The following is a 13,412-nucleotide window of genomic DNA, read 5'->3' on the forward strand; positions in this document are numbered from 1 at the left end:
ATACAGTTGGAAATAGGAATATTTTAATAGCTTTTCCTAAAAATTGTGGATATTCTTCTTTGACACTACACCAAGTAGTAGTTTCTTTAATGCAGTGTGAAATCTGAAACCATAGTATTTAACTTTTCGTCCTCCATTACATTAAAATACATTAGTCTGTCTTGCACTTTGAATGGATACTTTACTCATGCATGATTTTGTAACATCCATGTATGGTCATTTAAAAAATACTGGTTTGCGGCCGGGCACGGTGGCTGACACCTGTAATCCCAGCACTCTGGGAGGCCGACGCTGGCGGATCACCTGAGGTCTGGAGTTCGAGACCAGCCTGACCAATATGAAGAAACTCCATCTCTACTAAAAATATAAAAAATCAGCCAGGCGTGGTGGCGCATGCCTGAAATCCCAGCTACTCAGGAGGCTGAGGCAGGACAATTGCGTGAGCCTGGGAGGCAGAGGTTGCAGTGAGCCGAGATCGTGCCATTGCACTACAGCCTGGGCAACAAGAGCGAAACTCTGTCTCAAAAAAAAAAAAAAATACTGGTTTGCTGAGTTATGCGGGGCTTCTAAGTGTTGATACATTTCACTAATATCTTTCTAAAAACTACTTTTGTTACTATCACCATAGATACTAGCAGAAAGTCTTTATAAGTATTGGGAAGTTGCAAAACTCATGGTGGTGGATACAAGTTTTCTTCAAACAGCTGTCATGCTTAGTGTTACCACAGCAAAAGTGCTTTATGCATATTTCCCATTTCCTCATATAGAATAATAAAAAGATGTGCAAATGAAGTAAATTAATTAATTAATAAAATAATTGTTACTGTTTCATCAAGCATTCTTTAAGTAAAACTGGCTTAAAAAAACACAAGTATATGGCAATGAAGAATACAGTTAGTACAGTTTAGTGTTACTGCCTTGAATTATGCTAACAGTTTTATCCATTATTGTTTTTGTGCCATCAGTGTAAATGGCAACACAGTCAAAAAGTAAAGTAACATCTTAATATTATCATGAAAATAGTTTGACTTCATAGACCCTCTGAAAGGGTCTTGGGGACCTCCAGGGGTCCAAGGCCACACTTCGAGAATTGCTGAACAAGAATAATCTTAAGACTTGGTACATATTGGGTATTCCATAAACTGTAGCTATCATTATTGTGGTGGTACATGACTAAAATAATTTTATACAGTTTTCTACTTCTCATTTCTACGATAAGCGGGTGATGATGTTCACAAAGTAATTAAAGATACTTTTGTGCTTTGTTGATACATTGGTGGTTGTGACTTTTCTATCAGTATATTGGTGCCCCAGGACCCTTGTGCCTTAGTAAAGGAAAAAGCTCCCTGTAGACCTTCAGGTTCTCAGATATAAAGCACTTGCTCTCCCATAAGGGGGAATCAAAAACTGAGATGGTGTTAGGTAAACTGTACAAATCCAAATGTCTTAGTTCCCTTTTCTTCATCTCTACCTTTTAAAATAATTTTTAGTTTTCAGGGTTTTGTTTATTCAGTTGGGCCTACTTTATCTGTAGTCTGGACATTAATTTCATTTAATTGTATTAAAGATTAGAGGACAATAGTCGTTTTTATTAGAGCTGTTTTAGTTAAGGTCATGTTTTGTAGAGAGAAATCCAAATGTAGATAATGTTTTACTCTGAACATTAATATTGTTAAAGGCTCTCCAGAGAATTCTAGAATCGTTGTTCAGAGGGAAATAGACCTGCTGTATTTTATGTGGTGCCATATTGACCTTTAGGCTCTAATCAATAGCTAGCTATAATTAGAGAGAAAATGGTTAATTTGGTATCTGAAATCTCATGTAGCAGGCTTGGAAGACACTTGGAAGTAACAAAAGTCACACTGTAAATTAGTATAACTTTTTTCATAAGACTTCATTAAAATTAAATTCAAAAACTATTTGGTGCCTATTAAATGTCAGAACCAGGGGAGAAGTTAAGTATCAATTATTAGGAAGTATTATGGCATCATGGTTAAGAGCACGGACTTTGAGTCATAAAGATCTAATTCTGTAGTATATCGATATATATACTTAACCTTTCTAAGCCACTGTTTTCTCATCTGTAACATCAAGTTGATAGTCATTTCTTTATAAGGTTATTGTAAAGATTAAATGAAATATCCATTTCTCACAACTTGAGTAAGCAGTCAATAAATGGTAGCTAATTAGTAGTGGTATATTTTATATGCTATCATAATAACCTCCTACCAATTTTAATTCAGTTTAAATTCCTAATATTCCCATGAGGTAGGTAAAATGGATTATCATTATCCCATTATATAAGTGAGGGAACTGAGATTTTACGAGGTTAAGAGGCTTGTTTACTTACCCATAATTAGTGAGTCCAAACTTCAACTCAAGCCAGCGATCTTCAAATGCAGGGTTTTTTCACTGTTAACACTTAGTCAGTAAAGATCTTGTCTCAAGTAACAGGAAAAACACATACACAGATCTGCATGACCCAGCAGGAACAGCACTATTCCATCATGGATGACACCCTCAAGTGATAATAAACTGAAGAAAGTTTGCATGAAGCGTTCAAAAAAGAACTGTTATTTTGAGTTGGGTCTTAAAGAATTCATTTTTTTAAATTGGAAGAGATTACCTGTTTATAGAAAGCTTTATGTAAATATAGAAAAGTATAAATGAAATAAATTCTGTAACATAATTTAAATAATTTTGTTTTCCTCATCTCTTCTCCCCACCCCACCCAACCCTAGGCTTTAGAAAAGAACTCAGGAATTTGGAAGCAGGCTATAAATCTCACGAATTCCACCCAGAATCACATTTACAAATAAAAAATCATTTGATAAAAAGGTAACCATATTTTTTTCCCCTAAATACATGTGTTACAGGCACATTGCTTATCAGAAGGGTGTAAATACATATTATTACTTTGAAAGCAATGGGTCTACAGTATTAAGATGCCTTTCTTATTGGGAATCATTAATAGAATGTGGATCTAAGGATAGAGAGCTTACAAAGTACCAGGTACAGTATCTGATTGTCTGTTTCAATCCTCACAGCATTCTTATGAGGTAGGTGATATTTTACAAGAGAAAATTTGAAGCTTAGATTAAGTAATGTGACCAAAACAATCGAGCTGAGATTTTATTATAGTTCCATCTACCTAGCAAAGCCTCAACTCTCTTTAACCATTGCATTCAAATTCAATTCCACGTAATTCATATGAGAAAAATAATTTGCAATATGGCATCATTTACCCTCACCTTAGAAAGTAACTATTACCTAAACGTAATCTTGATTACATTATTTTAAACTAGTATACAGCCAGGTGTGATGTGGTGGTACATGTCTGTAATCCTAGCTACTGAGGAGGCTGAGGCAGCAGGATCACTTGAGGCCAGTTTAAAGCCAGCCTAGGCAACGTAGCAAGACCCTCAAATATAATATAAATATATTTGCAAAATATAATAAAGTAATTAATATACTATACTGCTACATATCAAAATTTAAGTACTTCTACCTCTATTGCCTTTAAAGTTTGGAATGTTGGTGGGGAGATGTTTTAGAGTATTGTTTGACTGTTAACACTTTCCTCAAGTTCCATATATTGTTACAAATAAATGTAATTTTAGTGTTTTGAGTTGAAGTGAGTTTTTAAAATTACATTTCTAATTATTAGAAATGGGATTCTGGTAATGATGGGTGTTTCTGGTAAACACTCACATATTCTGACATAAAGAGTTTGGATTTGGAGAGAGTTGAAAATGTTAATGGTTGCAAATATCTTTCCATTTTTGTGGTTTTGTTGTAAAAATAATATAAACTGTATTTTGGGAAAATCAAACTACAAAACAAATGTTTATTTTCCCCTAGTTTCATATATTTGCATAGGGTGTTCTAGCTTTGTTTTTATTTTCATATTTCAGATCACATGTACATGAAAACAATGGAAAGTTATTTCCTTCATCCAGTCTACAAATACCCAAGGACCATAATGCAAGAGAACATATCCACCAGTCAGATGAACAGAAACTTGAAAAACCAAATGAATGCAAATTTTCTGAGTGGCTTAATATAGAAAATTCTGAGAGAACAGGTTTGCCTTTTCACGTTGATAACTCTGCTTCTGGGAAGAGAGTGAACAGTAATGAACCATCTTCATTATGGTCTTCACACCTAAGAACTGTTGGGTTAAAGCCAGAAACTGCTCCTCTCATCCAGCAGCAAAATATCATGGATCAATGTTACTTTGAGAATTCTCTATCCACAGAATGTATAATTCAGTCAGCCAGCAGATCTGATGGGTGTCAGATGCCAAAACTTTTTTGCCAGAATCTACCACCCCCTTTGCCACCAAAGAAATATGCTATAACCAGTGTGCCACAGTCAGAGAAAAGCGAATCTACACCTGATGTCAAACTTACAGAGGTGTTTAAAGCTACCTCTCATCTTCCGAAGCACAGTTTAAGTACAGCTTCAGAACCAAGTTTAGAAGTGAGTACACATATGAATGATGAAAGACATAAAGAAACATTTCAAGTGAGAGAATGTTTTGGCAACACACCAAACTGTCCATCCAGCTCCTCAACTAACGATTTTCAGGCAAACTCAGGTGCCATTGACGCATTTTGCCAACCAGAACTAGACTCTATTTCTACCTGTCCAAATGAGACAGTTTCATTAACTACCTATTTTTCAGTTGATAGCTGCATGACGGATACATATAGATTGAAATACCATCAGAGGCCCAAGCTCTCTTTTCCAGAGAGCAGTGGCTTTTGTAATAATTCATTATCTTAGAGTGAAAAAGGACTAGACCTGTGTTACATAATAATCTTGGTTCAAGCTGCCCTTCTGAACAAAGATATAAACCTAGCATACATTCTAATAGATAACTGGTAAAATTGACCAACTTTTACTTCTGAGAGGCCATTTAAATAAAATAGGAACCTACTGACCAAACCTAGTGATACATAAAATTAAAGCCCGTGGCATTTTTAAAGTTGTTAATCACTATACATACGTATGTGTATATGTGTATACACATATATAATTTTATGATCAATATATTAGATATTTTAGAAATTCTCTTTGAATAGTCTTGGCGTGCTGTGAAAAATAGAAAATCAGGGAGATATAATAATTCATTTGTCATATGCTACAGTTGAATAAAAATTAAATTTGTCACCCTATTTTGTGGCCAGTAGACTAGGAAGTATTAAACTAACCAGTACTCATCTATGGAGATTATAAACTATGCTAATTGAAAAGTACCAGGTGATATGTAGCCTGGTACTTTTTTGTCAAAGAATTGCTTTATGAAGAAGCACTTTCTAATGGGTAACCAGAAAAGGGCTTCACCCATTTGTTTTTGACTTCTATGATAGTCACTGCATATGATCGCTTTAAGTGTCTTAAAAAAAACGACTTATGAATTTGATAGCATTTGGGGAAAAAAAAGCCTTATATGATTAACAATTTGTAAGTTTTCAAGATCAGATGGAATTTAATTTTGCTCCTAGAACTTTTGTCTTCAGAGTATCTAGTTAAGATAAATTAGGCCTTTGACTATTATAGGTATTCATAAATGCTACTTTAGCCATGTAAGTTAAAAAGTTAAAATACTTAAACTTTAGTGTATTTATTTATCTCGTTACTTTTTTTCTAATTTTGTATGAAATGTGAAAGGTCTTTATTTTGGTTTGGTTTACTTTGGGCTGCTAACCACCAGTGTTAGGAATTAATGTAGGGCCCCCTCTTATTGGGAATGTCACTGTAATTGCCTACATTTTCTTTGCTGTAATATTACCTGCTTATAGGTTGTCAACCCATTTTATCTGAATTTGAAAATCTATCTAGGTTTCCAGATTAAATTTCTACCTTTCATATAGAGAGTTTAATTTTAATAAAGTGTTTAATTAGAGCATCCTTCCCTTTTATTCTACTTTGAACAAATAGTAATTTTACCCCAACTACTTTTCATGAAGAGTGCTTTGAAAATTAAAGGAATTTTTATTATTATGGTAACCTTATGAGTAAAAATAAGTTACTTTAATTGCTTTATTTCATTAGTTGTCATTTTATTTTGTACTATGCTGGTAAACTAATTGTGGTTTAGAATAGTTTTATGTTCACTCCTGATAACTGAGAAACAGAACTAAAGTTTTCCTTACATTCCTAAATGGATAAACCTCATAAATATATTCAATAAACTAGTAAATGTAGCCACTTGACTGATTGCGTAAATCGTGTTAAAACATTCTAAAATGTTGTAAATAATTTAATGTGAATACTGTTAGATAAACAGAAAATAATTGCTTATAAAAGTCTAACTTCACCCAGTTACGAAGTCTTGGCCAAATTTTATCTTCTGCCTATAGTTTTTACTAGCCTTTTTTAACTATAATAGTGAGTGATCATTACTTTATATTCTTGTAAGTTAGAAATACTTGAATGCTAAATTAATTTTATCTTTTAAGAAAGCTTATTTTTAACATAATTTTTTAGTATGGAGGGTTTGTAAATAATGTAAAGTTTGTAAACCTGTATTTAAAATACCAAAGTTTTTACTTCTTTTATAACATTGTAAGATACTAGAAAAATGGGCTTCAGGTTTTTTAATAGCTTTCACAAAGTTTGTGTAGTTTTGTTTTTTTTCTATTTGGTTAAGATGTGAGTTGGAAATGTATTATTTGAAACATTTAAACTAACTTTTGTATTTAACAGCAGTCTCAGAGATTTGTCTTTTCAACTCAGTTGAGTTGTAGACATCAAATAGAAATGTCCAGTTTTGCCTCTTTTAAGTACTGTCCAGTTGAAACCTCCTGACTCATGTAGTACTACACAAACTAGAAACTGACCATTTATTTTTATGTTGATTCAACACTCCAAATACAGATTGATACATATATACTAATCATTTTATTTCATGTAAAAGTTTTACATCTAGGGTGCCTATTTATTTTTATAGATGTTTTCATCCAGTTATAAGCTTATTATAACTTTGTAAATAATTCAGCCAACAGTTGTAATGTTTAAAATACTTACCTTCAGAATGTTATATTTTCATGTGAAATTAATTTCTTCTAATTCAAAAAAATTTTAAGATAAACTGATTTTTAAGTTTATATGATTGGACTTCTCTTTGCATTCATGAACTGTGTGTCACCCTCCCACCAATGTGGATTATTATGGGACATGTTAAGTCACGGGTACTTGAATTTCACTGATCATAAAATGTTATCTATCACAGGAGATCCTAGGAGTTAAACTCCAGCAAGGTCTAAAGCACAGCTCCTTAGAAAAGGAGTTGGCAAACTTTCTATAAAGATAGAAAGTAATTTAGGCTTTGTGGACCATAATATTTCTGTAATAACTACTCAACTCTGCCTTTGTAATGTGAAAGCAGCCATAAACAATATGTAAATGAATGAACATGGCTGTTTTCCAGTAAAACTGTCAACATAGAAATCCAGATTGCATATAACTTTCATGTAAGTTTTTTTTTCCCCCATATTAAAATGTAAAAAATATTCTTAGCTCACAGGCTGAAGTCTCCAAATGTACTCCCATGCCACTTATGGACTGAGTATTTGCAGCTCCTTACATCCTAAAACGTTCAGGTTAAGCTCCCTAAAAACTATCCCTTGCAACGGCTAATAAGCCAGTTCATTTCAAAAGGAACTACTAAAACAATCATTTCACTTTATATAAAATGGTGTGAAATTTACAAAAGAATTTATCAGAGTAAAGTCACATTTTCTTTTGATGTCTTTTATGTTTTGTTATCTTAGCAAGTTTGCAACTTTTCTTGGTGTTCCATTTATCCACTTCTTAAAAGCCTTCAAACTGAGGGCAATGTAAGCAGTCACTATACTTGCTATGGCACAGTTTAATGGTAGGTACAATTTCTTATCTATAGGAAAGATTCAGCCTTCATACTGCCACCATTTTTAAAATGCCAGTTACAGTCATGTCATATTACTAAGTCAGGGTTCGCCATAGAAAGAGAATCAACAGGATATATATAGAAACAAATTTATTATGAGGGATTGGCTCACGTGATTATGGAGGCTGAGAAGTCCCACAATCTGCTTTCTGCAGACAGTAAGCCCAGGAAAGCCAATGGTGTAGTTCCAGTCCGAACCCAAAGGTCTGAGAACCAGGGGCCCTGGTCCATGTCTGAAAGCCAGAGAATAAGGAGAACCAATGTCCAAGGATAGAACATGGATGTCCCTGTTCAAGCAGAGAGAAGACAGAATTTGCCCTTCCTCTGCCTTTTTATTCCAGCCAGGCCCTCAAGGGATTGGATGATGCCCACCCGCAGTGGAGTGGGTGGCTCTTTTTTTTTCAGTCTACTGATTCAAATGCTAATCTCTTCTGGAAACACCCTCATGGACAAACCCAGAAATCTGGGCATCTCCTAGCATAATCAAGATGACATATAAAATTAACCTTCACACCAAGATCTCTCCATCTTCACCATACTAGAAATTTTCAGAATATTTGGTAATTGTGGTAGTAGGCTGATTTTAGGCTCAAAAAGGCAGTATGGATTATGATCGGAAGTCTGTGTGTGACCTAACAGTAAACTATGTGAGAACTGTTAATCACCTCACAATTACACCACGAGGTAATTTGTTACAATAAAACCAAACTCAGCTATGTAAGTAAACATTTATTAGATGAAACCATTAGCAAGCAGTGCAGAAACAGTTCACACAGTTGACTGGGTAAACTCAGTGAAATCCCAGTTCTGTGTTCCTACAGATGTTTCAACCATACCTTCCATAGATGGTTCTCTTTAGCTTGATGTGACAACTCCTTAAAAGCATAATTGCTAACTTTATAGTCAGCAATTATATTCCAGACTTGACTAACCCTAAGAATGATTTTGAAAGGTAGGAAGATATACAGAGAGTTTACCAGATCTTATGCCCTGTTTAAAAGCGGGGGGAATATCCCCAAAATATTTAAGACAATTCATATATACTGAATGCAACTATTTTAAACAAAAGACCACTTCTACCATTCCTCATGTAAAGCCTTTAGGGCTAACAGGAATATTTTCTTTTTGAGACAGGATCTCTGTTGCCCACGTTAGAGAGCCCCATCTTGGCTCACTGCAACCTCCACCTCCCGGATTCAAGCAATTCTCGTGCCTCAGCCTCCCAAGTAGCTGGCACTTGCAGTGAATGCCAACATGCCCAGCTAATTTTTTTGTATTTTTGTATTTTTTAATAGAGACAGGGTTTCACCAGGTTGGCCAGACTGGTCTCACAACTCTTGACCTCAAGTGATTCACCGCCCTTGGCCTCCCAAAGTGCTGGGATTATAGGCGTGAGCCACTGTGCCCAGCCAACAGTAATATTTTTTATTAGTCAGTACAGCTTAGAGTAGCTGCTATGGGAGTGTAGCCTTTTTGATTAAATACTAGCTGATCAACCCTAGAATATAAATTCTTGTTTTATAACATTTAGATTTAAATAACAATAAGAATGTAAGCTCCATGAAGGCAAGAATGCCTTTTTGTTTTGTTCACTGCTGTGTCTAAAATAATGCCTGGCTCAAATATTTGTTGAATGAGTAAATATGCTGACTTTGCTGAAGTATTTAAGCAAGTTACAGATATTATACAAATAAATGTTTTGGGTACAAGCACACTTAATGAAACAGTAATAAAAAATAGGTTTGAAACACATAATCCTTCGTTATAGGAGGCTCAAGAGTTTAAAAGGAAAAAAGGGGGAAGATGCCCAGGTTAAGAGGGCATGCATGCTAGCTTTCCAATACTTTGATATTACCTGCTTTTTCTAAGACTGTATCAACCTGTCGCCCACCCATAACCTATCTTTTCATAACAGAGTCCAACTAAACCTAAAAATTAAAACTGGAACCTAGCAGCGTCTATGCAATCTAAGAATACTTTGTTCCCTCTCTCAAAATCTTTCCCTGCTTTTGAATAATTGACTTTTGAATTCATAAAAACCTTCCCTTATTAATCATCCTATTACTTGCATCATAGTAAATCCTGATCAACTCTTAAAACATTAAAAGACATTACTATATTTCTTAATGAATACACAAGACCTTTAAGTACAATGCTTTTATATTCAGCCCCTGTAAAGCCATCAGATGTTTGAAAGTTTTTAAACACGAACCAAAGGGTTTAATTTTAAGAACTTAGCTAGGAATGGGTAAAATCCTACTCATTTAATAGAGTTCTGCAAATTAGTAACAAAGTGTAAAATGAAAGGAAGGGTCCCTTGGAGATGTGAAATTCTTCTGTTGAGAGTCCTGTCTTCTTTATTCAAGAAGTTTGTAGCCATTTTCAGAATTCACTCAAGAACCAACTTCTTAATTTAGATATCAGCGAACAAGTCTGTAAAAAGCAAGTATTTGTCAGCAATATGTACTTTATCTTCCCAGTTTTTAACACTTTATGCCTATTTACATATTGATAAAAGAAAAAGCCTAGAACATTTCTTGTAAGGCCTCTATTTTCTATCCAGAGCTGAAAATTCAGGTCATAAAAACAAACACACACACACAAAAAACCCACTGTATTTGAGATTATCAGTCTCTACCAAAACAGGGAGGGAGAGTAAAACTCTCCCTTTACAAATGGCTTGACAGATAATTTTATAAAAATCCCTATCCCTTTTGCCATCCTCACATTAATCCCTCTCGCTCCCCTGCCCCCCTTTTTTTTGAGACAGGGTTTTGCTTTGTCTCCCAGCCTGGAGTATAGTGGCACGTTCACAGCTCACTGAAGCCTCGACCTCCCCAGCTCAAGCAATCCTCCTATTTCAGCTTCCCAAGTAGCTGGGACTACAGGCGTGAGCCACTGTGCCTGGCCCTGTCTGTCTTCTCTAACTTAGCACACAATCCAAGAAATCAGACAGTGAGGCTTAAGACACCCAAATCTTGGTGAAAATATAGGATGGGGGTTGGGGGTGCGGAAGAAGTGACTGCCTATCAAGAAGTGAGAATTTCAGAAGTAACTCATAGGCATGGTGACTAACAGGAGTTAACAGTGAGTGAACAATCAACTCCAAAGTCCAGGAGAGCTGTCTAGATGGGCTACACTGCTCTTCTCCCATAGGAGCCCTGTTTCATCTCACTGCTTCTCCTTAGCTTGTCTCTTACCACCATCTCCATTCGATGTCTGCTTTCTCCTGCCCTATTCTCTTAAGTTCCCTTCCTTTACCCTCTGCCAGAATTGTCTTTTCAGAGCGAGTGGCGATGAAAATGGAGAGCATGAGTTTTACAAGTAAACTCTACAGAATTTTGTGACTTGGTGTTTTAGGATATGTGGATGTGTGTAAGAAAAGGGCAAAGTGTCTCAGGTTTCTGGGAGGTAACGGTGGATAAAGTTGGCGTTTACTGAAATGGTAACACTGCAAGGCAAGTAAATTTGGGTAAGATGCTGCTAAGAGTTCAGTTTTGTACATGTTTTGTTTGAGACAGCTGCGTGGTCTGCTCATGGTTAAACAGCTGTATAGTAAAAATATCTTTCGTTGAGCACTTACTACTGCCAGGCAACATGCAAATCACTACGATCTCAATCTTCACTACACCCCTATGACCTGGGTTACTAATGGTCCCAAATGGCAGATGAAAAAACTCCAAAAAGCGAAATAACTTCTCCGATCGCTTCATGGTGCTGCAGGAAGTCAAGCCTAGCTGGTTTCATTCCAAATCATGAGAAAATATGACGCCAACTTTTCTCCACACTTCTTTGGAGACTCCCACGGACGTGCTAAAGAAAGACATTTTACTCCTAGTCCTTCTCCCCCACCCACCCGACTGCGCCACTCACCAGCTGTGTGATCTTGGACATATATAAACTCTCTGGAATTCAGTCCCCACCCCGCCCAAAAGGGAACAAATGATCTCTAAGCACCTTATCACCCCAATTTTGCATTCAAGATACTCACCATGGCAAAAAATACACAAAGAGAAACACCACCACATCGAAAAAGATGAAAAGCCAGAGGTCCAACCAGTAGGAGTGTTTGGGAAGCCCATTTGCCCCAGACTGAGGCCTCACATCGAGGTTCTGCCTCCCTCCCTCGCTCAAGCCTCGCCGCTCCCGCAGACCATCTCGACCATCAACACCCGGTACGTCCACCTCCATCTCGCTCCTGCAACTTCGTAACAACCCTAGAAACCGAAAATGCTTAAGTTCCCGGACTTCGGTGTCCGCCGCACCGGAAACTGAGCGGAGTCTGGCCGCCTGCGCACTCCGCGGCGCCCCGGGTTCCGGAACGGACTCCGAACCTACTCTCCCCAGCGCGCAGGCGCCTGGCTCGGCTTTCCGCTGCCTCCGTGACCGCGGGCATGAAGCGCGGCTTCCGCCTTGACACTAAGTTAATGGGCCCGCCTACTTCTGCCTCGCGGCGTCCCAGGCCGAGAGCTGGTTATTCAGGTTTCTTTGGAAGAAATACACGCTCGTCCCACTGAAAGGCCCAGTCCAGTCAGGTGATGGACTCCTCTCTGAAACTGCCCAAGGTCACCTCTCCTATCCCTGTATTCCGTTTGGATCCTTATGCCAACGTGTTAGGAAGGCCCCCTCTGGTGGGTTTTGTACTGTCTCTAGCATTTAACACTTAATATTTAAACACCACCAATGAGGTGGACGTCCTACTCACGGGACTGAGTTTCCAAACGGGCCAGAGAGCAGCACGTGAGCATTTTGCAGGTACTTCAAGGGAGCGGGTTTAAGAATAACCTGGCCGCGCCCCGCTGTAATCCCAGCACTTTGAGAGGCCGAGAAGGGCGGATCACCTGAGGTAAGGAGTTCGAGACCAGCCTGGCCAACATGCTGAAATCCCGTCTCTACTAAAAAAAAAAAAAAAAAAAAATACGAAAAATTAGCCGGGCGTGGTGGCAGGCGCCTGTAATCCCAGTTACTCGGGAGGCTGAGGCAGGAGAATCGCTTGAACCCGGGAGGTGGAGGTTGCAGTGAGCTGAGATCACGCCACTATTGCACTCCAGCCTGGGCAACAGAGCGAGACTCCGTCTGGGGGGAAAGGGGGGTGGGAAGAATAACCCAAAGGTTATTTGACTTCGAGTGTGAGCCTCAGCAAGAATAGAATGCTAGTAGGAAGAAAATGACCAATACTGCCTGGATTTTACCTCGTGGGTCCAATTTCAAATATTCTCTTTCTTGTCACATTATGATTCCTGAATTGTTCAGAAAATACGGGCACCCAGACATATAAGTGGTTCTCTTAGTGCATGGTAAATGGAGATAAGACTGTAGTTGTGTTTTTACAAAGTCATTAAATCGTCGTAAAACCTCTTTGAAGGGGCAGTACTCCATTTTATAGAATTAGGAAATGAGACACAAAAGGAGTGAATTGTCCAAGGTTACTAAAAAAATTATAAAGCCTTAAATTAACTCCAAATCCAGCACTCTT

The 13,412-nt window shown here is 37.3% G+C and overlaps 3 protein-coding genes across 27 annotated transcripts in view; 2 read left to right on the forward strand and 1 right to left on the reverse strand.

Moving 5' to 3' along the window:
* USP53 (ubiquitin specific peptidase 53) overlaps nt 1–10,367 on the forward strand; it is a 79,699-nt gene extending 69,332 nt beyond the window's left edge. For all 5 annotated transcript variants that reach the window (XM_054486064.2, XM_054486065.2, XM_054486066.2 and 2 more), the window contains 2 exons: nt 2,742–2,838; nt 3,915–10,367. In XM_054486064.2, the coding sequence (XP_054342039.1) occupies nt 2,742–2,838; nt 3,915–4,788 (971 nt within the window). In that variant the 3' untranslated portion in view covers nt 4,789–10,367. The remainder of the gene's footprint in view (nt 1–2,741; nt 2,839–3,914) is intronic.
* Nucleotides 8,651–12,233, reverse strand: C3H4orf3 (chromosome 3 C4orf3 homolog). Its single transcript, XM_054486073.2, has 2 exons — nt 11,928–12,233; nt 8,651–10,369 (listed from the first exon to the last, which is right to left on the reverse strand). Coding segments are annotated over exons 1-2 (201 nt in total). The 5' UTR covers nt 12,128–12,233; the 3' UTR covers nt 8,651–10,368.
* LOC129035560 (zinc finger protein 283-like) overlaps nt 11,801–13,412 on the forward strand; it is a 112,732-nt gene continuing 111,120 nt past the window's right edge. For 5 of the 21 annotated variants that reach the window (XR_010126110.1, XR_010126113.1, XR_010126115.1 and 2 more), the window contains exon 1: nt 12,322–12,782. The gene's annotated coding sequence lies outside the window, so the exon portion shown is untranslated. Of the gene's footprint in view, nt 12,783–13,412 lie in introns of all 21 variants that reach the window. The other 16 variants (XR_010126114.1, XR_010126107.1, XR_010126111.1 and 13 more) reach the window with 9 other exon arrangements.

This window comes from Pongo pygmaeus, chromosome 3 (assembly GCF_028885625.2).
Source record: "Pongo pygmaeus isolate AG05252 chromosome 3, NHGRI_mPonPyg2-v2.0_pri, whole genome shotgun sequence".
NCBI classification, from domain to species: Eukaryota; Metazoa; Chordata; class Mammalia; order Primates; family Hominidae; genus Pongo; species Pongo pygmaeus.

Coding starts and splice junctions, on each gene's coding strand:
- C3H4orf3 (XM_054486073.2), bottom strand. CDS start 12,127: ATGGAGGTGGACGTACCGGGTGTTGATGGTCGAGATGGTCTGCGGGAG.